This window comes from Corvus brachyrhynchos, unplaced genomic scaffold, assembly GCF_000691975.1.
Source record: "Corvus brachyrhynchos isolate BGI_N302 unplaced genomic scaffold, ASM69197v1 scaffold43, whole genome shotgun sequence".
Lineage (NCBI taxonomy): Eukaryota > Metazoa > Chordata > Aves > Passeriformes > Corvidae > Corvus > Corvus brachyrhynchos.
Window position 1 is genome coordinate 341,443 of NW_008237353.1, and position 24,207 is coordinate 365,649.

At 42.0% G+C, this 24,207-nt stretch overlaps 1 protein-coding gene across 1 annotated transcript in view; it reads right to left on the reverse strand.

The window, feature by feature from the left end:
* The window catches only part of NEDD9 (neural precursor cell expressed, developmentally down-regulated 9), a 73,235-nt gene extending 53,458 nt beyond the window's left edge, over positions 1 to 19,777 (reverse strand). Inside the window, exons 1-2 of the mRNA XM_008630924.2 lie at positions 19,597 to 19,777; positions 11,169 to 11,256 (exon numbers count right to left, since the gene is read on the reverse strand). Of these exons, the coding sequence (XP_008629146.2) occupies positions 11,169 to 11,192 (24 nt within the window). The 5' untranslated portion in view covers positions 11,193 to 11,256; positions 19,597 to 19,777. The remainder of the gene's footprint in view (positions 1 to 11,168; positions 11,257 to 19,596) is intronic.
* Between the last annotated feature and the right edge of the window lie 4,430 nt (positions 19,778 to 24,207).

Consider the following 24,207-nt stretch of genomic DNA (forward strand, 5'->3'; position numbering starts at 1 on the left):
CTGCTGAATGTCATAACACAGAAAAGAAGACTATCTTTCCTTTTTGATGGCAGGCAGTCATCTTTCACCGTCAGTGCAGTTTTATCTTCAGGGAGGGATAAAGTCTTTGCCGGGAGCTCAGCACTCCATGGGTCTTTATAGAGGAAGACCAAAGGTCTGTCCTCCTTTGTGACAGATTTGCTATTAAATTGAGAAGAAAGAGGGTTTGCCACATTAATGACATTCCTCCACTCACTGGCAAACAGCAGAGGCCTTTTGTGCTGGGTGCTGAAGGCAGCCCTGGTGTGACCAGGAGATGTGCAGAGCTGTGCAACAAAAACGTCTACCCTCATCCTGCGGGCATTTGCCACTCTCACTTGCCTTTGGCCAGAGGGCCAGTGCCAACTAATGCTCCCTGATAGATCTATAGGGGCGGCACATTTGGCAGAACTGGAACTGCTGAGCATGCTGTATACGGAGTTACTTACTGCTAGCACTGGAACCAAGTCTCCATCTTTCTTCTCATTTAGAGGAAAAAAAAAAGCTTTATAATCTAAAATCCCTCAAAATCGTGGTTTGAAACTGCTACCAAAGAAAAGTTTGAAGGAAATATTTGCCCACCAATTAGTAAACTGATCTTTAAGGACAAGCTCTTGAGATTATTGCATAATTTGTGGTCTCTGACCTCATAGTGAAAAAAAAGCAACCCTTCTCTAAAACCACCACCTAGCTATAAATCATGACTTCATTTCAAAGGAGAGCTGGTATTAAAAGAACAAGACCAATTCTATGTATTACATTGTAATAATCTTCCAGACTATCTCATTTGTGCTGGAGTAGCTTCTCTTTTTCTCTAAAGAAAATATGTAAAGCATAATCATCATACATAGGTTGGGTTCCTTTTCCCATGAATATGTTTTGAGTGTGAAACATGGGCTTCACAGCCATTTACTTTTGGTCTTGATTTCATCTGGGATTTTAATGAGTTGCAGAATGATGTCAAAATGGCTTCTGACCTAAGCAGCTCATCCTTCCCCTGGTATGGCAGGAGACCATGCAGGGTAACTTAAGAGATGGTAGTTGCTGATGGATCTCATACAGAAGATGTTACTGCAAAATTTCAGCCCATACTGAAAAAACCCCCATGTTGAGTCATGTGGTAGTGTGGGCACTGCAAAAGCAAGGGGCAGCTCAGGGCATGTTTGCATTAACCCAAAGGAGCTAGATACATTCTCCAGCTCTTTTTTTGTTTGTTTGTTTGTTTTTGTTAAACAGAGGCTCAGGTCTACTGAATCATTCATAACATTTAAAGTTTCTAAAATATGCATTAGTTGGATTTTCACAGTGGATCTTCCAAATCTAGCCGTGTCCAACATGCAATATTTATGTCTAATTTAATATTACAGCCCTGTTCTGCAACTGTGAAGCTTCTTCCTGGAGCAGTGAAAGAGCTTCAAGGGGGCTCACACTCATGGGTGGATCTTGTGGTTATTGAGCCAGGCCCTCAGTTTAACGGCAAGGCTTTTGATGTGCTAACATGTGAGCGTGCCTCTTCTCTCTAATATAATTTTCTAAGTTCAAAGAATATCAAACACAGGTGAAAACGGCCCCGACCTTTCTACCAAACCAGCAGCGTTGTTCCATGTCTGTGCTCCAGTACGTGGTTCTCATAATCTGAACCCTGCCTGATTCTCTGTACATTTAGCTAAGCTTTGTTCTGCTAATAGTGTAATTTATTTCACGTGGAACGAAGTTTGCCAGGAGAACTGGATGCTTATCCCTTTAAATAGCATTCTTAGGATCTGCTCCCAAGCCATTCTTTTCTCTGAATATTTTCTGAACACTTACATTTCAAATCGTTTCTGCCAGCCTGGCATGCAAACGTCTCAGTGGTGAGGACTGCAGCAGCTCTTACAGAAGTTGTACAGAAGCCCATAGGACAGATTATTAAAACTATCTCTAGGGGAGGATTTTACTTCATTTGTGAAGTGTCATGACTGATTTCAATACGCTACTTGTCAACTGAGTTGTTTTCAGTCAGAGTAACAAAATATTGGATTCTGTACCTTCTAAAAAGAGCAACTGCTTTCAGTAATTTACTTCCTAATTGATAATGGATATTAAAATGTTTGCATGTGTGCAAGTTATATCTACATGTAAAGATACTAATTTTGCAATTTAACCCGATTACAACTAATATGGTAAAATATTTCTCTGTTTTTTAAGTATGTTAAGTGTACCTTAACAAAGTCAGTAAGTCCTGACTGCGTGCTTCATTCAAAGCACTGGTATTGGGTAATATCATTCATCTTAAGTTGTCTGTCTTCTTTCATAAGTGCAAGTGAAAAGTAAATGTTCTGGCTGTGAAAATGTAACCAACTCTGACCCAAGCACCTGTGCTGATTAATGTGGTATGGAATTTTGCAACAAGCATCTCAAAGAAAAAGGAATGTGGAATCAGTTTGACACATTTTTCCCTATTTTATGCCACGTTACATCAGTTATTGAAAGGTTGAGTTGAAGAGTTGGAGATTCCAACTTAAGAGGATGGTGTCAAGTGCAGACAGAAGACGGAGCGTAAAAATTTCAGGCCTATCCCTTGGCTTAGCGCAGGTCATCCCAAATGCACTGATTTGAATGAGTCAACACACATCTTCACTAGGCAAGGACCTGGCCTTTCAAAATGGCTGTGTGAAATGACCTCTACTTTTCACAGTTTTCATGGCTGACTATCCATTATTTTGCACTGGATTAAGGTCCAGTATCTTTCTATTAGATTGCAAGAGGTACCAGACCTCTACTGCATGCTGCTTCCCACCTTTCAATTGCCTCTTAGAGAATCAAGAAAAAACTGCCTTTCTACTTTCACATAGATCTTTGACTTCTGTAGTTGTTGCTAGTCCTCTGCAAAAGGACAAAAATCAGATCAATAAGAAACACAGATGCTCCTGGTTGGAAGCTCTCTCTATTTCTTGAGGGATGGGCTTCTGGGTGGCTACTGAGACAAAATTGTCCCCCTTGCTCCCTTACTTGCTTTCTGAAAGCTGCATCTAAGAATCTTTCCATCATTCTAGTTCAGCTTTTAAAAAAAAAGTAAATGGATGTAGAGTAATTTAACCTGGTTCACTTCTGGGTGACAGAACAAAGGAAGATCTGGAAATGTCAATACCATCACTATTTTCCCTCTGTAGTTTTTCTTTAAAACTGAGGATATGTTTGCTGAAAGTCACTGTTCCCCACCTTTCTTCAAAATGGAATTTAGAATTGCAATTCTCCTAACGAAAGATTAGTATAAAGGAACTTGGGAATTTCCTCTTGCCTCTGCAGGTGTTTTTCGAATGGGAAGCCTTCATTTCTCCTGGAATGCGAACAACTCACATCCAACTGCTGCATAGTTTTGGGAGCGTATCTATTTGTGTAGTTCTTCTATATAGATTTATAAATGGCTGCTAGTTTAGGACTGTTCATTCTTCCTTATCTTTAGATATTTTTTCTATGAATGAAATTAACTTTGTAGAAATTATTTTCTAGTTTTCTGTTGAAGAAACCTTTAAGACAATGAAGAAAAGTATTTCCTTTTTCTCCTTCTGTTCCATGCTGTATCATGAATATTGTATTGCCCACTAACGTTGTCCTCCTATATTGAAAATGCAGGTGAATGAGAGCCTAGCTAGGGACTGTAGTGTATCAGATTTCTGGTATTAAAACAAATGAACATAATATCCTGAGAACAGTAAATTCTGCATATCCAAAATAATCTGTATGTTTCAGGTAATGATACTGAGGCAGATTGAAAAAAACCTGCATTCTTTTCTACATGGAATTGCTAAAGTTTTGGTGGCAGAGATTTTAAAACAAAGCCAAATGACCTTTATTTCAATGTAATTATTTAGTTACTGGGAAGAGACACAATGTGCTTGTATTTGGGGGTATTTCTACCTGACTTATCTCCTTTTTCTCTCATGTACAAAAGGAAGGTGAAACTTTGGCATTTCTATTCTGGGGAAGCACCCCATTTCCAGTTGTGAATAGAGTACAGATGTTGTGTGAAATTGTTTTATTCACTTTGCCTCCTAAGATTATAAAAATATTTTTCCTGCATTTTAAAATTACAGATAATAAAACCTCTGTAATAACTGGGGGTGTGGGGGGTGTCATTTTTATTTTTATTTTGTTTGACATGTAAAGAAAATACAAGCTCTTGATCTACTTCTCCCTCTTCCAAGGAGCACTTGGACTGCTAGCCCCTTTCATTCCTTTAGGCTGTAAACACCTTCTACTAGAAGACTAAAAACTTCATGTTTATTACTCATTGTAGTTTTGCTTACAGCTGAAGTAGTTTATTAATTCACATGAACAAAACAAGACTAAGGCTCTGTCTGACTACTCAGCAGAACAGTTCTTGCTCTCTCAGGTCATGCTGTAAAAGACTTAGGCCTGTTGTGAAAAAAACCTTGTCTAAAATCCTGGCTGCCATAAAGGAGGTAGCTGGAAGCTTTTGCAGGACACCATAGTATCTGGAACTCATCCATAGAAATGCAGTGAAGTATTTTTAAATACATACGAACCTCCCAAATCTTTGGAAATCTGAGCAGCTTGCTTTGAGCATGGCCGAAAATTAAATATCTCCCAGACTTGCAAGCCTCATCTATTGCCAAGTTTAATCCCAAATACCAAAAATGCAGAAAGAAGCTGTCTCATAAAGTGTGCAGCGATACTTATAGGTGCAGCTAGATCATCTCCTTTTGCAAAATCCCTGACAAATCCCCAGCATTTTCAATATGCAAAAATCAACTTGCAGCTGCATATCCACTACAAAGGGGTTTTCTGCACTGCAAAGAGATGGTTTTCTTGGTGGTGTTACTTTATGTACATCAAGGGCTTCACAGGCAATTTGGAATTCCACCTCACTGGGCTAGGCTCTGGATGAGCTACCGACCTTGGCTCCCTGGCAGTCGAGAGTCGGGAGTTTCTTAAGTTCAGATATTTGGTCATCTGCACACACGGTGCAGTTTCTAAGAAATATGTACACGTGTATCCCTTAAGCTTTCATTTCCTTGGGAAACCAGGCACACGCACACCCCACCCCCACAGGTGCACACGCATACATTTGGAGGTCAATTTAAGAATCAATTTGACAAGTTTAACAAACTGCACTGGTCCCTGGAGTGCTGTTTAGTCCTGTGGCACATTTACACAGGCTGCACTGGTAACTGGCTCTCAGAACTGAGCATGAGGCAGCGTGTGGCTGCTGTAATGCTTTCAACGTACAGATCTCTACCTCTGTACTTGTTAACCTGGCTTGTGGGGTTGGGAGCACTTTTGCATAACTTCTGTTCATGCAGCTGAAAATCTCTCCTCTTTTTGCATAATCAAGTCCTGACCATTAAAATCAGAACCCAAAGGAAAAGGTCAGCTTTTAACAACCATCTGTTGTATAAAATGTACTCTTTTTTTTTTCTTATTTCCTCCCTAGATAACCACAATGACTCTTTAGGTATTTTTTGCCTGTCAGTTAACACTTGCTCATCATATAGTTTGTGTCTGCATTTGGGTATTTTGAAAGTTGACTTCTTGATTCATGTAAGGAAATTCAATGTAAGGTAACAAGAGTCAGACTTTTCCACCAGTTTCTCAAGAACAAGCTCGTTCTTCTGTTGCTGCTGGTGTACATGACTGCTTATCCTGCACTGAGGTAGGACTGAGTTAGACTGTTCAACTAGTGTTTAATTCCTCAGATCCTTCCAGCTAGACAGATGTGCAATTCCTCAAGCATTTAGTAGGATAACATTATGAAATCATATATTATTTTTTTACCAGCCAGCAGATGAAATGACAGCTCTCACTGTGCTCTGGAATGTCATTGTGGTGGCCTTTTTTACAAGTTTTGTCAGCTTAAGAAAAACAAATACCCTACTCATTTGCCTAAGGTCACAAAATAACAACTAGGCATTTAGTGTTGTTAAAGGGAACTGTAATTATTATCAATTACCAAGTATGCAAACATATTTTGTTTACTCAATGGATTTAGACCTATTTTCATTCCAGTCTAATTAGAAAGCTACATGGTAATCTCCAGCCTCAGGCTTTTCCTACCCATCCTTGAGTGACTGCTTAACTTATCCTTTCAAAATAAACAAAGAGCTGCCACATCCACAGCAGAGCTCCAAGAGGAGGTTCCATATACAGTGACACAGCACTAAGACATGCCTTATTTTTAGCAATTCCCTTTTGTTTTGCTTTGAAAAATTGCCTACTAGTTGCTAGCTTCAATGGGAGAAATTTAACTTTGAAATTTAATTTCAGTATTTTTACATCAAGTTAATATTTTCTTTCAGACATGTTGGGAGAGGAAGAAAATAAATTTGAAGCAAAGATTAGTTAGTTGACTGTATGACAAAAAAAGATAAATTCTGTGAGTATAAAGTACTGAAGTAGGAATCTGGATGAGGTTATGGGCTCCCCTTTCTCATATGCCTTCCAGAACATGTTAGATAAACATGTGTTTGGGTTAGCCCATGGATATTAGACCCTGCCTTTGGGCAGAAAATGATACTAGATGATCTCAGGGGGTCTCTTTCAGCCCTAGTTTTCTAAGATTAATTGTGAATTAGAGAGGAGGCTGAGCTGTGTGAGTTACTGAACTTAATGCACTGCTGCTAGAAATCAGGGTGCCCACTCTGCACCCTGAAAGGGAGGAACAGAGCCTCCCTTTGAGAACTGTGCTGCTGTAGGAGGAGGGGCACGTGGAGACAGGAGGTCACTGCAGTCCCTCGCCAGGGTGGAGGCTGGGAGCAGCACCATTCACGGTGGGTCTCTCCCCTGGCCTCTGAGACTGGCAGGGTATTAGCAGAACAGTTCAAAGCGAGTCTGCCCACTCTTCCCCAGGGAAAACAAAGAACTAAAAGAAGAGGGCTCCTAAAGCTTGGGTCTCTTTCTCCCTGCTGGGACTTGGAGGGTGTCCCTGATGTAAATGTCTGTTGAAAGGCAGCCTGATGCCCAGCTTCATGTTGAGCATCCAACTTGCTGGGTTACTGATCTACCCTCTTACTTCCCTGTTATCTCTGTGCCAGTTTAGGTAAGGGAGCAGAGTGGAGTAAGTCCCTCTAGTGAGACAGTGGGGGGACCAGTCCCAGCTAACATGTAACATAGCTGCTGAGTCAGCCTCCTGAGAGTTCAAGAAACCATTGTCAAGCACCAGTTTTTTTCATATTAGGCAAAGAAAGGTTTGAGCTCTCGCTTCTGCTGTCCCAGAAATGGAATTTAGCCATTGGCCCCCTTTATAAAAGAGTGCCATAGTTCTCATAGCATCTACCTGGGCATGTGTTCTGTGGGGGATGTAGTTAACAAGCCTGCTGTAGGACCATTATTTAACATTTATTAGGCATAAAGCAGTTTGGAGGTCATGGAAGAGAAAACAAGGTTCAGTGTCTGCAGGCAGAGGTTCTCAGGGTTGGAACCACAGGCTTTGTGCAGAACATGGCAATTAGGCACCCAAACCACCCACACAAATCTCATCCAATAAAACTGTGGTGTGTTTATGTTTATAATTATGGTTGTATTTATATTTTAGATGAAAACACAAACAAACCTCTTTAACAAAAGAAAATATCTCATTGCACAAACATTTCTATCAAAAAGAAGGGGGCCCAAACAATAGAGATGGTCACACCACCAGATGTGCAGCCAGGAGGTGTTCAATACCACAGCAATGAAGCTTCCATGAGATTTTGGGTAGTTTAGAGCAGAAGTTTCAAGCTTTCAAGCGAAGGGCAAGTGGGTGTGTGTATCCCCATGTTCACTGCTGTGTGTATGACAGCACGTGTTCAGTTGCTCCCATGTCTCACGGGAGAAGCCGGAGCATCTCATGCTTCTCACAAGGTCAGGTGGCCAGACTTGCAAACAGTCGGACTCCATCCCTCTCTATCATGTTAATATTTCCACTCAGGGATATACAGTGGCTTTAGGACCTCAGGAAGAGATGTTTGTGCAAATTACCAAGCAATTCAATGGTATGTGCATTCCAAGGGCTCATAACTCAGGCAGAAAGAAAAAAAAAAATCAACAAATTGCTCAAAGGAACTTGTTTAGGGTAGCAATTTCCTTGCCATATTTTAGCTCTCTGTCTCCAGCTATTCAGGCTGTCTAAAATAAATCACTGGGTTCTTTTCTTCTTCTTTTTTTCCCTGAACAATAGGGTAAGTGTGATCATTTTGTTTGTGCTAACTCTTCTTGGTTTTTTTCATTAAGTCTCCTTTTCCCTAAATCCAAACAAAACCTGTGACTGTTTCTGTTGACAGCTCTACTCTAAGACCCAAACATGCAAAAACTTTCAACAGGCTTAAAGCAGTATTTTAACAGGACAATTCAAAATAGCTCAGCTGGTTTACCCACCACTGGAATGTAATGCAAGCTATGTAGACAAACCAGGCCCCACATGTTAAAAAACATCAATAACAAGTAAGATAAGTAAGATCCATTCCCTCTTTAGAAGCTACAGATTTCATCCTGTGCTGGAAGGATGTTAAGTCCAGGCTCCTGTTAGGTGGCCTCATCCCAGACAGTGGTGAGTCCATAGAAAATCATAACCAGTTGTGGGTTGGTTTTTTTTTTGCCAAAGCTGTATGTATTTCCCTTTGAAGTACTGCTGGTGAGGAGCATGTTTTATTATGCATGGTGTTAACAGCAGTTCAAAATTTTAACTCATTTTTCATAATAAAATAAGAAATTGTGTCCGTGAGAGCTTCAGGCCAGCTTTTTAGCTACAAGCTGCAATTCTTTTTTATCTCAAATGAATTAAAGGCACTGCTTGAGAGCAAGAGACCAAAAAGATGTTTCTAAGCTAAAAGGCAGACAGAATAAGCTTGGCTTGTCACCAAGGTGCACGGAATTTGACAAATGAAATTTCATTAGAAGTGCAAGGACGGTTGTGAAACTGCCAGTAAATAACTGTCTCCCCAGAGTCTCACACTTTTTCCAGAGTCTATTTCTCCTTGGACTCCATTCTGCCAGGGACAATATTTTAAAACGGAAAAACCAGAGTTAAGCATCAGAGTTAGAAGTTAGTAGATAATAAAGGTCAAATGTATTTCTTCCAAGAGCTACTGAATTTATGCCATTGTGTTATCTTTTCTTCCTCCCTTGTGCTTTCACTCACAATTGTTACCACTAATGGGTCCAAGCCAAAACCATGAATCCAGACAAATTCAGGACTGATTCCAGAGCTAAACTGTGTAGCTGACCATTTTCTCTCCAATGACCCGAAGCAAAACTCAAGCCCCAGGCCTGACACCCCATGCTCTGCAGTGCCTGGAGCTGTTTCAGACCTGGATCTGAACATCATGGCTTATGACCCTCTCTAGTCATCATTCTTCCATAATCCAAAATATAAATTAAGTGCACATCATGATTCATCCCACCAAACCACATCTATGCATGAACCTACTTTTGCCCTCTCAGGACATTACAAAACCATGAAGTATCTCTCTTGGCTGTTACCAAGCAAAGAAAAAGGGTTCTTTGTCTTGTTTCTTGCTGCTTCTGTAAGGAAGATTTTCTACTCTTTCTGCTTCAGGAATGTAAGAAACTTCAATTTCCAAACAGGAGGCCCTATCATGACATGAGGTTGTGTTTTCTGCAAGGATTAGCTGTTGAATTTACTCTTCTGTACCACCCCTCACTGCTCCTCAGCCAGAACCTTGGCTGGGGTGGCCCTGACAATGCAGCTTCTTTTTTTTCTGAAGCCAAGGCAAGATACAAGGCCCAGTGATGGTCCAAAGTGTGGGAATGCAACATTCCTGCACAGATGCTGTCACTTGTGGTTGACTGAGACTGGATTGAGGGAGTACCTGAGCTGTTTCCACAGGAGGCTCTGTGCTCAGTGTCACGATCTGTACGGCACTCTGAAGGATGCTGAAAATATATCTGCCTGCATCTGTCTCTGTTGTTAGATGCAATTTTGATCATGCTACAGATGTTCTGTAAGTGAACTCTTTCCTTCCCTGAATGCAAGGAAAAAGCTAGCTTTTCCTGGTAGCAGGTGAAAACAGGGTATGTGAACCACTTGTTCCTGAAGTGCACAGCAGTGTCCTCAATGGACAAGTGATGGAAAAGGAGGTGCTCTCCAACTAAATTTCTAGTTTTCTTTTTTAAAACCCAACGCTATGTGTTTTGGGCAAAATTAATACCTGTCAGAAGAACAGAGTTGGCATTTCAGCTCCTTGATTTGTTTACTGGCTTGATTTGCTGGGAAACAAGTCCTGTGCATCACATGCTTCAGCCAATAAAATCAGCAAATGGTGTAAATGGAAGTCATTACCCCATCAGTTTATGGGAAGAGGATTTAGAGTATTGAGATAATAGAATGCTAGTCATTACTTTTCCAAGTTTCCTAAAGCTGTAAATGCTTGCAGAACTAATATGAAGAGTATTTCCAGTGTAGATGAAGTTGGAGGACTCAATTTCTAGGTAAAACTGTTTTCTAGAACCTTAATTAGAACTTTTAAAAATCACTGATAACCGAAATGTCTTGCCACTGCCTTTAGTAGAGTAATCCTACGTGACTTTCCACAAATGCCTTTTACTTAGCCTCTTTCCCAGGGTGTGCCATGCCAGCAGATGATTTCTTCATTAATATTACTGTATTTGCAGCTAATTCTTTATTCTTTCTCTAAAAATGGGGTATTATTTTGAGGCCCCATGAAGTTTTAGCTCTGAATCATCCTCTGTAAAATCTATTCTCACCCTTAAAGAGTCTAGTCACATTTTGAGGAGGATGGGGGGGATGATCTAAAATAAAATGTTGCAGATGATATTGCACAAAACACAAAGCAATTGCACACAACATACACACTGCTGCCAGCAGTCATGCTGCTTAAGAACAAAAACACTCTTATGAATTTGCAAGTTGATTGTAGTGCCATTGAACAAGCTAACAAATGCCACACCACTGTACAAGGTCACACAGGAGGCCATGCTAACGCATCCATTAGTGATACCAAACTGTGTAGATTGTGACGTCAGATGGACTTTTAAGTCTTGAGAAATAAGAATTAATTTATGGTGATTAATATTGAGAAATAAAACAGAATTTGACATATCAGAAAAAAAATTCCCATTTTCGCACTTGATATTCAACCATTGTACTGAACAGGAAATAGTCACATGAAAGAAAACTCTGGGGTACTTACCCAACTAGATTTGCTAGGAATCATGCCCTGCTTAATTTGCACCTGCTGCAAATTTGGTCCAAGTTTGGGTCATCAGTCAGGTGTTAGTCTGAAATGTAGCATAACATTAGGGAGGGTCAGCAGAATATTGAGATTTGTATTTAAAACATTACAATCTATGTTGTGCATTTACTACGTCAGCTGCTACATATGGTACTATGGAAAGCATTTTGCAGCTGGTCTCAGAAACTCTCTGGAAACACTTTCCTTGAAGCTTTCTGTTTGGGGGGGAGGTGAAAAAAATAGGTAAGTACAATTTTTCCATCTCTGAGCTTTATGAAATTATGGCTTCATGGATGGTCATGTGAAGTGAGGATGGCAAGGTTCAGGATGGACGATTTCTTTTTCACGATCATGTGGTCTGCAGGGAGCCTGGGAGAAAAATCTATCGATCTCTTTATTTGAGTTTATCCATCCTAGTGGTAATCTGGGTGCCAGCAGGTATTTGATGGCTTTATGGTCCATATGGGTTAAAAGGCAGTGGAAGGGCTGTAAATTTTCAGACTGAGGCATGAATTGACACGTAACCAATGGAGGTTATGAACAAGCTTCTCCCCTGGGGACACTGCTAGGTTACTTGTATCTCAGCAAGGTGCTGGTTTTACACCAAAACCAGCACATGGGTTAGAAGGACAGTTAGTTTTTTCAAATATGGTGGTTCCTACATACTCCAGCTGTCAGGCTTGGTAGGGAAGCTCCATCAGATGGTGAAGACACACAGTGAAAAGGATCTGCCAGAAACATCTTACAATTGCTTTATAGGTACTGCATAGCTAAATGCTGAGAATCAGGTCCTACCAGACCCTACCACTGCTGTCATTTGCTGAAGTCCTTGTAAATGGAGGGTACCTTGCAGAATGGGAACCTGAAGCACCTGTCCTTTGAGTATCAAATGGGAAAAGACACAGAAGGGGGAAATCTGAGGCCGAAAAAACTGAGGCAGGCTGCAGAGAAGATTTTCAACAGTGGTATTTTGCACTGTTTCCCACTATGTCCTTGGAGCCAGTAAAGATTTCTGTAGCTATTTGCTCGATAGAACACCCACTGTTTGTTTTAATTAGCTTGGTCTCATTTTTAATAGGCACCAGCTGAAATTTTGAGTGGGATCTTGTATGCATTTGCAGAAAGATGGGCCTGACAGAGTTCAAACTCGCATCCCAGTTATTGCAGGTGTAGTTCCACGAATCCGATCTGGTACAGCATTGGGCGAAGCAGCAAGGCCCAGCCAAATTAAACTTAGTGGGTTGGAGCTATCTTTTGTGTTTCACTTAAACGACTTAAGATACATAAAAGCCATTTAGGTTCCTTTTTTTCCCATTTCTGTTCAAGGCTGCTAAGGTCTGTTGAAAGCAAGTAATGATTGCCTGTAGTGGATAGCTTTTCTATTAAGAGATAGTCAAAGCATGTCAGCAATCTTTGACTGATAACAAACAAACCAAGCTCTACTCATGTTCTCTCACACAGAGCCTTTAAGACTTATTGACACGCCTGGAGCTGAAAAAAGCCAAAAGCCAGCCCTGTTAATGACTTGTAAACACGGAGTGTGGCCACACCTCGTAGTGTCTGCAGCCTAAGGGAACAGATCTGCCAAACTAGATCTGCCCTTAAATCCCAGGAAACAAATCATTGGTAATAAAACACAATGGCTGTTCTCCATCTGCAATCAATTTCTGTTTAACTAATGATGTTAAGTGGAAAATAGCCACAGTCTTCTCTCACTAGGTTCTTGAATAAACAATGGCTGTAGCTCAAATGCTTCATTAGCAGGGAGGGAAGCAGCCAATAGTTCCTTTTCCAGGTGTCTGTAGCTGTTAGGGTTTGCATAGCTGTAGGCAGGCAGGCATGGCCCGGCCCGGCCCATGTTACTGCTATCATCCTTTGTGTGATGGAGGGAAGCGTCTCTGTTTGCTGCTTGGCCTGGCCAAGCCTGATTTTAACAGCAAGGTGAGCTCTGCAATTCAATGAAGTGACTAAGTCCTTCTGCTACTTGCAAATGGCTTTGGGCTCAACTGTGAAAGGAGTCAACCAGGATCTGGGAGAAGCTCTGTGTCACTGGGGGAAATGACACACCTGTGTCGGTATCTAAGCTCTCAGGCAGAGAGCCTGAGACAAGCCACTTTTGTGTTTCCCCTGTCCATTTGAGCAGGCTTGGGGTGCCACTGCTGGTGGTATTGCAGTCCCCTAGAGCAGGCCAGCTGCACAGAGTCGAGATGTTATTTCAGGCTCAATAGCAGAGAAAGGTTCAAGGTGTAATATTGGGTTTAGGGCCAAAGGCAAAAGTTGTCTAAAGCTGAAGTTGATGATAGGACTTTGTTTTGTCTTGCCAAAAGCCATACACAGATAACACCTCTCAACTTTCACTCCTTAAGTTAGCTTTTCATGCCATCTATAAATTACAGAATCCAAATCTCTTAAAGTGGAAATTCTGTGCTATGTATGCACACAAGGCTTGGCTGTTCTCTTACATTAAAATGCCATGCCAAATAAATAATCATGAGCATACAGAAATGTCATGAATGAGAGAAGGGAGAAAAAGACTAAAGTTAAATAAGACTTCTTAAAAATATTCTGGGAAATGAACAGGCATTGTGAGTAAAGGCAGAATAATTTGTCAGCAGGTGAGTGAATCTGTTCTTTAATGGCATTATAATGTTGCTAAAAAGAAATGTATGTATTCATGGAACTTAAGTAGATGCTAGATCCTCTTGCTTTAGTATTAAAGCAAATAAATCTTTAAAATGTTTTCAGAGAACCCCTTTACCTTTACACTGCTCTTTGTTAGTTTAAAGGAAAAAATAAAACGCACACAAAGAACAAAACAGAAGAATTCCTAGAGAAAAATATTTATGTTCATTTGGGGCAACCCAAAGCCTTTCATTTGTTTTTGTTGTGAAAGGCAAATGTTTGCCCTGGGTCTGAGCCCAGCCTTCAGGTGTGGTGGCTGGTCCTGTGTCCCTACATGTGCTGGCTCACGTGTGGGCGGCTCTCAGGGTGGCCCTCGGGGTGCCCTGCCTTGCCACACTCCACTGAGCTGTTTGCTTTGCTGGGTGTGTTGTAGATTCATCTTTCTTGTAAAGCCTGAGTATTTCTGGCTTAGGTTACATCAGAGAAACTGAAAAGTAGGGGCTTTGCTTTGTTCTCGTTTTCTCTTTGTGCTCTTCAGACCTATGGCTTCAGCCAGATCAAAATAGAGCAAAGCAAAAGGGAGTTCTCCCTGGCTTCTCCCTGGTGTCTGACTGCTTCTGACCATCAGAGCATTTAATGTTTGCACTGACCTATTCTATCCCTTTTGTATGTGTATTTAGCTAGCTGCTCTGGATTCCCCCTCTCCAGTGGAATAGCAATGGTGACCACGCGATAGGGGTTTATATAGAATGGCCTTTCAAAGAAAGGCTGTATACTGGTACAATGAGTGTTTACTTTGGCTGTTTCTTAGGTGAATCCTGATGATCCAGATACACCCTGTGGTAACCCCACACAACAGTGAAACATAACAACTAGAGGCTGTCTCTAACTGGCCAAAGTAATATTAAAAAATGGTATGAGGAGACACTGGAAGAGCCCAGCCTTTAAATACCAGGTTGCTCCACAGCTGATAAACATATCATCTAGATCCCCATGCTCTCCCTTCTGCACTCATCCTTGTTAACTTGGGGATACTTTCTCCAGTTGGTCCAGGATGCATTAATCCACAATCTAAACTTCAGCTAAGTCTCTGTATCTCTGTTTCTCGTTACTCTCCAGTTGGCTAGAGCATGAGATATGCCTTACTTGCACTTTGGCATACTTGGAAAGGAAGAAGGACTAAGCTGGCTTTAAACTTGTACCTGGCTGCAGTCGAGAAGTTACCGGGTTGGACACAGGCGTAAAACAGAGCAGGCTTAGGCTTTTTTCCACACTTTACTTTGTCTGCCAGCATCTCTTGAGGGCTGCTCTGTTTTGTATGAGGATTATCAGGGGATGGACTTCCCACTTATGAGTTGTCCCTGAGGTCTTACTGCTGCATTAAAGAACAGTAAATACAGGAGCTGCTCCCAAGGCCAGGCTTCCTTTAGATAAACTGTGTCCAATGTATGTTGATGAACTAACTACTTGCACAGCAGATGGGAAACAAATGGAAAGCATACTGTTTTCTACTCTCTATCTACATTTCATGCTTTTATATCTTCTGCCTCCACTGCTAATTTAGTCTGAAGATCCCTTTTTTCCTTAAATATATCTATATCCAAGCAATTAGTACTTTTCTTCAAGATCCAGTCTCAAGTACTCAGTTTTTCTTGCAGCCTCACTCAACACTATACCCAAATTTTTCTGTGGTGAATTTTAATGACCTAAATCTCTGTGCACAACATCTCTGTAACTGCCTATATTTCAGGCAGTTTCTACTTCAAGCCTTTATCTTTGTGTTTCAATGGAGATGAAAATAAACCATCTCTGTCAGCTGGAGGTAGAGGATGTAGATGGAAAAAATGAATGGGAGAATTATTCATGGAGTGAAATGTAATCCCCCAAATCCAGGCTGGGAGAACTGCTGCTCAGCTGAGGCTGGTTTTAAAACCTTTAAGGCAACCTGCTTTCCTTGTAAACTAAGGAGTTGGGTATAAATACATTTTACTGCACCTTAAAGTACAAAACAAAACAGAGGGTTGATAGATACTGTGCTTTCTTGTTAACCCTCACCCCTCTTACATGGAGTTCTTCTAGCCCTCCCACTCTTTCTCTGTATGCCTTAGTACAAGTTTTAATCCCAGTTTCCCTTCCCCATTGTCAAGGGGCCTCTCCCCTTGCTAGCCTCTGGTCAGACAATACTACTGAAGCCTGATTCAGAACTTGCTGCTGATGCCAAACCTGTGATTAGCTATTGTTTGGAAACCCTGACAATTAGGCAGGGTGTATATGTTCATCTGGAAGCCAAGGACCTAGTGCAGAAAGTCAGGGGCTGGGGATGAGCTGCTTTATGAGTGTCACAGAGCATCTTACTTTACTGTAGAGCAAGGCACCAGGGAATGCACAGGGAAAATCCACAATGGCTTGTTGGGAGCAGACATCCTGAGGAAGGGCATGTGGTTGCTGCCTGAACAAACCAGGTGGATTGGTTTTGTGGTCTGAACTGCAGAAGCAGATAAAGCACTGAGGGCTCAGTAAAAAAAATATATATTTTTTGCTAAAAAAATTAATTGAATGCTGGGATTCTTGCAAAATCTGGGAGCAGGTAGGGCACATGGTCTTGTTCTCTGGAGAATGTATCAAGAGCTGGCAGTGCTGGACAGTGGAAGGCTCACACAGATAAAAAATTAATGCTGTGTACTTTAAGGTGCTGCATGTCAAGAGGGAGGTACATGATTCAAATATAACTTGCCTTGGGGTCATCTGAGACTGTGGACTTTTTTCAGCTTGTTACTCTCTGCTGTGTCTTGCTTCTTCCATCTGCTTCCAAGTAAGCAGCTAAGAGGACAATTTAATTTAGTCCTGCAGCTACCCTGAATCCAGGTGTGAGCTGAGTTGTTCACAGAGAAGAAAATGTTGCCTTTGCCCCATTATCATGCAGGCACTAAGATATGTGGGCAGAGCTTAGTTGGCTGGTTTTTGGAAGGTGCTAGTGTTAGGTACAAGTGTTACAGTTTTCTGGGCAGGAAGGCTGAAATGTATCCTGCCTAGCTGAGCTGCTGAGAGTGAGGTGTCTCCAGGGCCTGTTAAGTCTAATACCAGATTCTCTTGACTGTGGAGAGGACAACCAAGGCTAGTTGTCTTTGTTAGGTGAGGTGGATAATGCCCCAGATCCTTGGGTGCAGGGCTGGCTGGAGAAATCAAACACTGTGGTGCTTCCTTCTGTAACTCCCGAGTACGGACTTGGGGGATGTGGTGGGCAGGGATGTCTGAATGGGCAGACACTGAGACAGATGTGATTGTACACATCTCATAGCCCAGCTAAGAGAGCAACAGGATCACTCCATCCTCCATCAGTGGAAATGGGGCAATCACCTCTGCTGGGCACACTGCAAGGCAGAGACCTCCCTTTCATCATGGTGACTTTGCTCTATGGCCAAAGTGCAGGGGGTGGTTTTGGCCAGTTTCTGAGAGTAATGAAAAAAGCTATGTCTGAATCCTGCTGCCTCTTTCCAGGCACGTTCCAGATGCAAGCAAGCCAAAGTTCTGTATTTGACCTCAATTTACACCTTCCTAGAGGGAAATAAGGAAGCTCTGCAACTGAGTCCTGACTGTAAAAAAGCAAAGTGTGCCACAAGCGTTTCTCTATCTGTCTTAGTAGCAGGAGAGAAGGGAAAGTTTCTGCTTAGTGGAAGAAAGTGAGCGCAGCTAAAGCCTTGCTAAACATAGGGAGACACTTGCTACCTTTCAGCTCCTGCTTTCTGCCTGTGATTTGGCATCAATTCGTTCTGCCCACACAATTTCTTCAGTGTGACTTGGCTTTGCAAAAAGCTCCTTAATCCACCCCAGAAAGGTTTTAATGCAATTGCATCCAGCACAGTCCTATTTCACTTGATTTAAATGAGAGAGTTAAATCTCAGTCTAGACAGAGTGCTCTCTAGCTCCTGTGAATCTTGTACCCGGCAAGCTGTATCATCTATGAGTATGTTTCTCATTTTCCAGACGAGCCCAGGGGATCTGCACACCCCCTCCATAAAATTCCTGTCTGTGCTAAATTGCCTTGTAGTCCTGATTTATACCTCAGTAAAACATATCATGAGAAGAAGAAAATGTTTAATTGTATAACTGAAGTATTTATGCAGGACGCATTTTTGGTGGTTATTTATGCGCTTACCTTCTTTAAAAGGGGTATAAAGAACCGTGACTTTCATTTACAGTGGGAACAGCAAAAGGTGAGGAGAATAAATGTAAGGGGCAAGGAGTAACCCCTAAACTAGTATGGCTTCTGGAAAAGGACCTGTGTTAAAATATTCACTGAAAAATACAATGAGATGCATTTGGGATCTTAGGGGATTTCAAGAGAAACTTGGACATTCTTTCTGTCCTTTATCAAACCCAACCAGTAACACAACCTTACATTTGGGCTATGTAATGTTGAAAGTTGGAAAGCGTTTCATCTTTTAAAACAGTAACATGTGGAAAAAAGTCTTTTATGTTGCTTATGAAATCATCAATTCCAAGTTCTTACTTGATTTCTTTCACCCAGACCCCTTTCAAAATTGCGCTGTAGTTTTCTTTTAAAAATTTTTCTCAAAAATGACTACAGTGCTAGAGACTGGGACAGGTATGCAAGCCTGGCTTCAGATCTGTGCTGTGAAGTTTCTATTGGCAACCATGTCCTATTGACAAGGCACTCTGGCAGCGCCTTAAACGAGAGTTCAAGCAGCACATGCAAGATAAGATGACTCCAGGATAATTAAAAATGGGTTCATTACTGGGAGACCAGCATGATTTACTTAATTATATCATAAATGTGCTTCCTTATCTTTTCTATCGCCTGTGTAAGGATGTAGCTTCTCTGACTGTTCTTTGGGTGTGAAAGCTAAGGAGCAAAGTTAAGATTGTAGCTCAGCTCCAAAGTGGTCTCATTACTGATAAAATATTTATTACGGCATGTAGTTTGTGCTTTGTTCTGCATGACGTGATTCTTGCCTCAAGGGCCATCTAGACTTCAAATGCTGAAGAGTAGGTGTGTGGTAATGCATAGACATGCCTATATGTTTGTGTGTTGGCTGACAGAAGGAAGAAATACTTCATGAAATGTGTAGGTTAGCAGCCTTCTTAATCTCCTTTTCTTTCCCTGTCGAAGCCCTGAGCCTACTTGTCTTACCTGTGGTATTGCCGTCCGCAGGGAAATTTGGTGGCTATGGTGCTGTGGACCAGCAAATGAGGAGCATGAATTTGGGAACTTGTGAAGGCTTTGGAGTGGTGGGGTACAAGGCCTCCTGAAATGTCTTAGACTGTCCTTAGCATAGGAGATGCTGAATTTTTCCTCTTGGCATCAAAAAATTTCCCTTAAATATGAGAAATTACCAGTGTGATCTTCAAAAGGCCACCTCTAATGGCAAGATGAACAAAGTTGCTCATGTCTTTGTGCTTATGGGCTGCACCCCAATAGACTCTACCAATTCCCTGAGATATCATTCACTAGAGACAAGCTTTCCCCTTTGCCAGAGAAAATCTTCTTGGCAATATGTTCAGTGAAAATGCACTTACTACCAAGGCTTGCAGCATTATCCCTGCTCAGGACACCAGCTCTTGCTAGCTTTGACTCTACAACTAATTGCAAGTAAGCTTAACAAGGAGCGCTCTGCCTGGCATCTGAACATTGTGGGTGTTCAGTCAACCTCTGGGAAAATACTCTCTTTCTTGCTGAACTGAAAAGAAAGGCACTTACACTTCTATTAAAGCAGCTTTTGACTTTGTAGAAAGTGAAACTTACAGTTATCCTGTGTTTTTGGCTTCCACCTACAGTATGTTAATTGAAGGAACACAGGAGCTTTGTGCATCGATGATGGTTATCTCCATAGGAAGTCCAGCATTGTGGTTACACTGGCTGGTTTTTTGCCTTTCCCAGTTGTAGGACTTCTTTTCACTTGCAGGATTTCCTTGTTCCAAATATTTCTTCACAGACCCAAGTGCTTTTTTCCATCCTCTGAAAGAAAAGGTCAATGAAACAGAGATGAGAAAAGGAGGAAAATGTCTTTCCATTTACTTACCGTCCTGCCAATTCAAACACTTCTGTTTCACACAGGGTTTCCCTGCATGCTTCTCCTGATGGTGAACAAGACTTTCCTCAGGAAAAAGCTCTGATTCTCTCCAAAATATCATTAAATAACTTTGCCACTGTCAGCAATATATGTTTTCAATCAATGGCATGGGGGTTTTTTTATCCCTGTTAAGGTCTAAGGAATTTTGGCAAGTATCATAAACTGATGCATGCTGCCTGGCCTTACTTTACTGCTCCCTATACATTTATCAGGGAGGCTGATACCCAGAGCTGTTCAATAGCTCTGGAATGCTTATTTCAGCAGCTCCTTCATCTGCATATCTGCAGCCTAGGTTGTAGCTTTGTGCTGGGGAACCAAAAAGACAAACAGACCTCATGCAGGGTAAAATTAGCTCCTTTGTGGGCTTCACTAATAAGCTTTGAGAGAAATGCAGCTGGTAAACCAAAGCACAACCAAATCACAATTTTGGTTTGACTTCATAATGCTTTATGGGTTTGAATAACTCAGTCTTCAAAAAAATATTTTTCTTGCTCTTCTTGTTGGGACAGTGTCTAAAGCCAGACCCATCATACGGATTATGCAAACATAAAATAAAGGGTCAATCTCTACATGGAAGATCATTAGTCTAGCTTTAAAATGACCAGTTGTGCTGTCACAACTTTCAAAGGTCATTTTGGTTTGTTTTTCAAACCTGCTTGTTGTCTTGGGTAACATAAACACAACAGTTCTGAGGCCCCGCCTTTATTCTGATAAGGGATCACTCATACTGTGATCCTGCGTGGAATTTGCCTCCTGAACTTTAAGTGGTGACTGTCCACTGATGACCAATTACTCAGTGTGAATTTTCTGAGACACTTCAGGTTTCAAAGACAGACCTGAACTACTTGGAAAAAAACAAGAAATGACCCGTGGGAGGTGTAAGGAAATAGCTGAGCAAGCTTGTGAGAAAGTTGTGAGTTAAAGGAATATGCAAAGAGTTTGTGCTACCCATGGAGGGTGTGAAGTTCTAGGCGAGCTCTGGGTACAGCTGCAGTAAACCATAACTTAATCCTTCGAGCATGCGACACGCAGGATGAGGCTGAGTAGAGTTACTTGGCTTGGAGATCTTTTCTGTTTGCCAGGAGAATCAGTCTGGAGGAAACCTTGGAAACAGAGCATACTTTTTTTTTTTTTAAGAGCTTGGTAGGTTTCACTATTTGTACTTCCAAATCCAGGAAAGTGGTTGTAAGAAATGCCCCTATTTCTTTTGGCTTGTTGGGGTGGGGGGGTCTCTGAGGTATGACTATGGCTCCTGCACTTCAGATGCTTTCACTATCCTCTTGGTAGCATGTGGAGAACTCAGGAGGCATGACTTCCTTCCTGCCCCAAGGTCTTCTAGACAACATTAATGCTTTGTCCAAAGTTACAGAAGACACGACTGTACAAAGTGATTGCTGCCTTAAAGTATGCTCCCATCATGGCACTAACAGCTGCCACCACTCCCAACCACAATAGATTTTTAACAAAGGGCCCTGAGTAAGCTGTAGCTTCCTTCAGCTGACAGCAAGACTGCTGGTAAAGGTTGCACAGCAGTCTCCTTTTTTCTGTTCCCGCAAATGAGGAAAACTGATGTCCTGGCAAGGGCTTTTCCTGTCTGTCTGGGTCTTAAGCACAGAAGCAGAACTTCCCAGGAAAGAAAAAGGAATTATATTTTTGTGTGCAAGTAGCTGCTGGCTGCTGGTTGTGTTTTTTCTTGTTTACTCCCTCTGTCCTCCCAACTTCTAAAGTGTTTTCAACATGTTGGACCCAATTGCCTACCCCTCACCCAGCCTGCAGAGGATTTAAAGAACAAGATCAAAAACTTCCCTGTACATCAAATATGTCAAGTGTCCAGAGGATTGAAGGGGCCAGAGGTGACTTGTTGCCCCAAGCCAAGTATTTATTTCACTATACATCCACAATTGTGATCAGATATTGGCCAAAGAGTTTGGCCAGGTGGGAGACGACTTGGGGGGGACTCTTCATAAAAGCAGCATGTGCTGCCTTGCTGCTTTTGGCCTTACTTAGCTCATCTCTCTCTGGACTCTGCTTTGAAGAAGGTTTAGTGATCACTTTTGCTCTCCTCTTCCTCCTCTGCAGCCCCTGGGGTGTGTGACCCATACACTGCTTTTGGCCCCTCCTCTTGAGGCAGAGGGCCGGAGCCTTATTTCCCTCTCCTGTGTTCCCGCCAGCCCACCTTTTCTTCTGCAAGGTGTGACCTTGAGGAAGGGCAGTCTGTTCCTGCCTTGTGTCCCTTCAGGGGAGTGATGGCCAGACAGCTTGTGCAGGATTTCTTGTTGCTGCTAAATATACATCTCTCCTGTGATCTGGGAAGTGTGCTGGCACTGCTGGAGTTTGTCTAGGTGCAGGGAATCTTGCAGGTGTAGCTATAGAGTGAGTTTATGCCATTGCAGTAGTGCCAGTGTCAGTTCCTCTGCTTGTGGATCAAGAGTGTAGCTCAGTCTCCTTGAGCTATTTATGAAGCGATAACTCTCAGCTATGGCAGGACAGGCAACACCTTTGATCCTAGCAGTCCCTCACTTTCCTGAGATGTGATACTGACCAGTTGGTGCATGCTCAGCCTGGGGAGGAACACAGAACTGGGGGGAATCATTGGCTGAGGGATCCATACAACAGAGTAAAGCAGAATGGCCTTTTGTTTAAGGCATCAAGTCTGAAGTCTGTTGACATGTTATTTCATCTGTTGTTGTGGGATTTTTGCCTCTGCCCAAGAGTAAGGCATGAGACCAGCTTACAAAGTGCCTAGAGCATTCATTTCTCTTGCTTACTTCAGAGACTCTTGAAGGGAATTGCATTATTTGCCACTGCATTGGGCAGCAGTGACCTCATGCTAAATCCTGTGAACCAAAGGCTGCAGGATACTTGAGCTTGACTTTATAGCTTAGGTGACCAAATAGGGCTCCAGAGGTAAAAAAAGGTTTCTCAAATGAGTGCTTTGGGATCATTACCCTTACATTTCAATTAATACCTTCAGTTCTGTAGTGCAGTCTGAGGCACACAAAAACCATTTATTTTGCACAAATGGTACCAAGAGCAAAATTACCCTTCTATGATCCATGTGGTTTATGAGGGTAAATCATAGTACTGAAGATGATGGAAAGACAGATCAATTAAAATCCTTTTTAAAATAAAAGCGCTAAAGAAATCCTTGTCAAAAGCAATGATAAAATCTTAAGCTTCCCCCTTCTAACGAAGGACAACATTGTACTGAGAGGGCTGACTGCTGCTCCAGGTACTCCATGATTTTACTTTGTACCCTTCCATAGCAGTGAGGAAAGAAAATAAGGCACAACCCGCATGCCTTCCAGATCTGCCATATTTTCCCCCCTCCTCGTGCTCCATAATGAACAAAGGCTCTGTGCCTTTGCTTCACAAACAGGTTATTTATTCCTTGACACTGAATTCACCTTTTATTTGGTATATTATTTTCACCAGTGTATTTCAAATTACAGCTAATAATACCAGTTGCTCTTTCAGGTATGAAGTGCTACAGGAAGTTACTGGATTCTAATTAGGAGAACAGCCTGAGGAACAGGCTGCAGAGGCAGTCCTTGTGAGCTGAGCAAGTAATAGTGAGAGATTGGTATGAGGACTTGAAGTGACTTGTAATGGTGGTTTTGGCAACAGAGTCCATATTTTATGCATCACAGGAGGGTCTCATCTTTGACGACTCTGTATGGCAGGATTCCAGCTATAGTCACTTGCAGCTGGAAATAGCTATCAAACATGCTTTGTTTACAGGGGAACTAGTCAGAAGAATTCTTCTGGCCAGATGCAGAAATGCAGAGGAAAGTGTTAGTAGGTAGGAGTGGAGAGAACCAGAAGAAGTTGGCTAAATAAAAGGATAGATCATAGAATCAAAAAATGGTTTGGGTTTGAAGTGACCTTAAAGATCATCTAGTTCCAAACCCATGCCAAGGTAGGGACACCTTCCACTAGATGGCTGAGGCATAAGCCTTGTTTAATGTGTGTTTGTTTTTTGCTGTTCAGAACGTGCATGGGAACTGATAACATACCCTAGGTACAGAGAACACGCCCCAATTACCAAGCAACCTGCAGTGAGAATTGCCAGATGCTTCTGGCTTGGAAGATCCTGCCTGAAGGTGCTTACAGGTCTGACAGGCTTAGACCAGGTGGGCTGATGGCTTTTGGGTCAAACCACAGGCACAGATCCTGTAACCAGTCCCAGTTCCTGAAATGAGCCACTCCTGATGTGGCTGCATGGGACAGGCCTGATGGCTGCTGCTGAACTGCAACTTCAACCTCCACACTTAGACCATAAA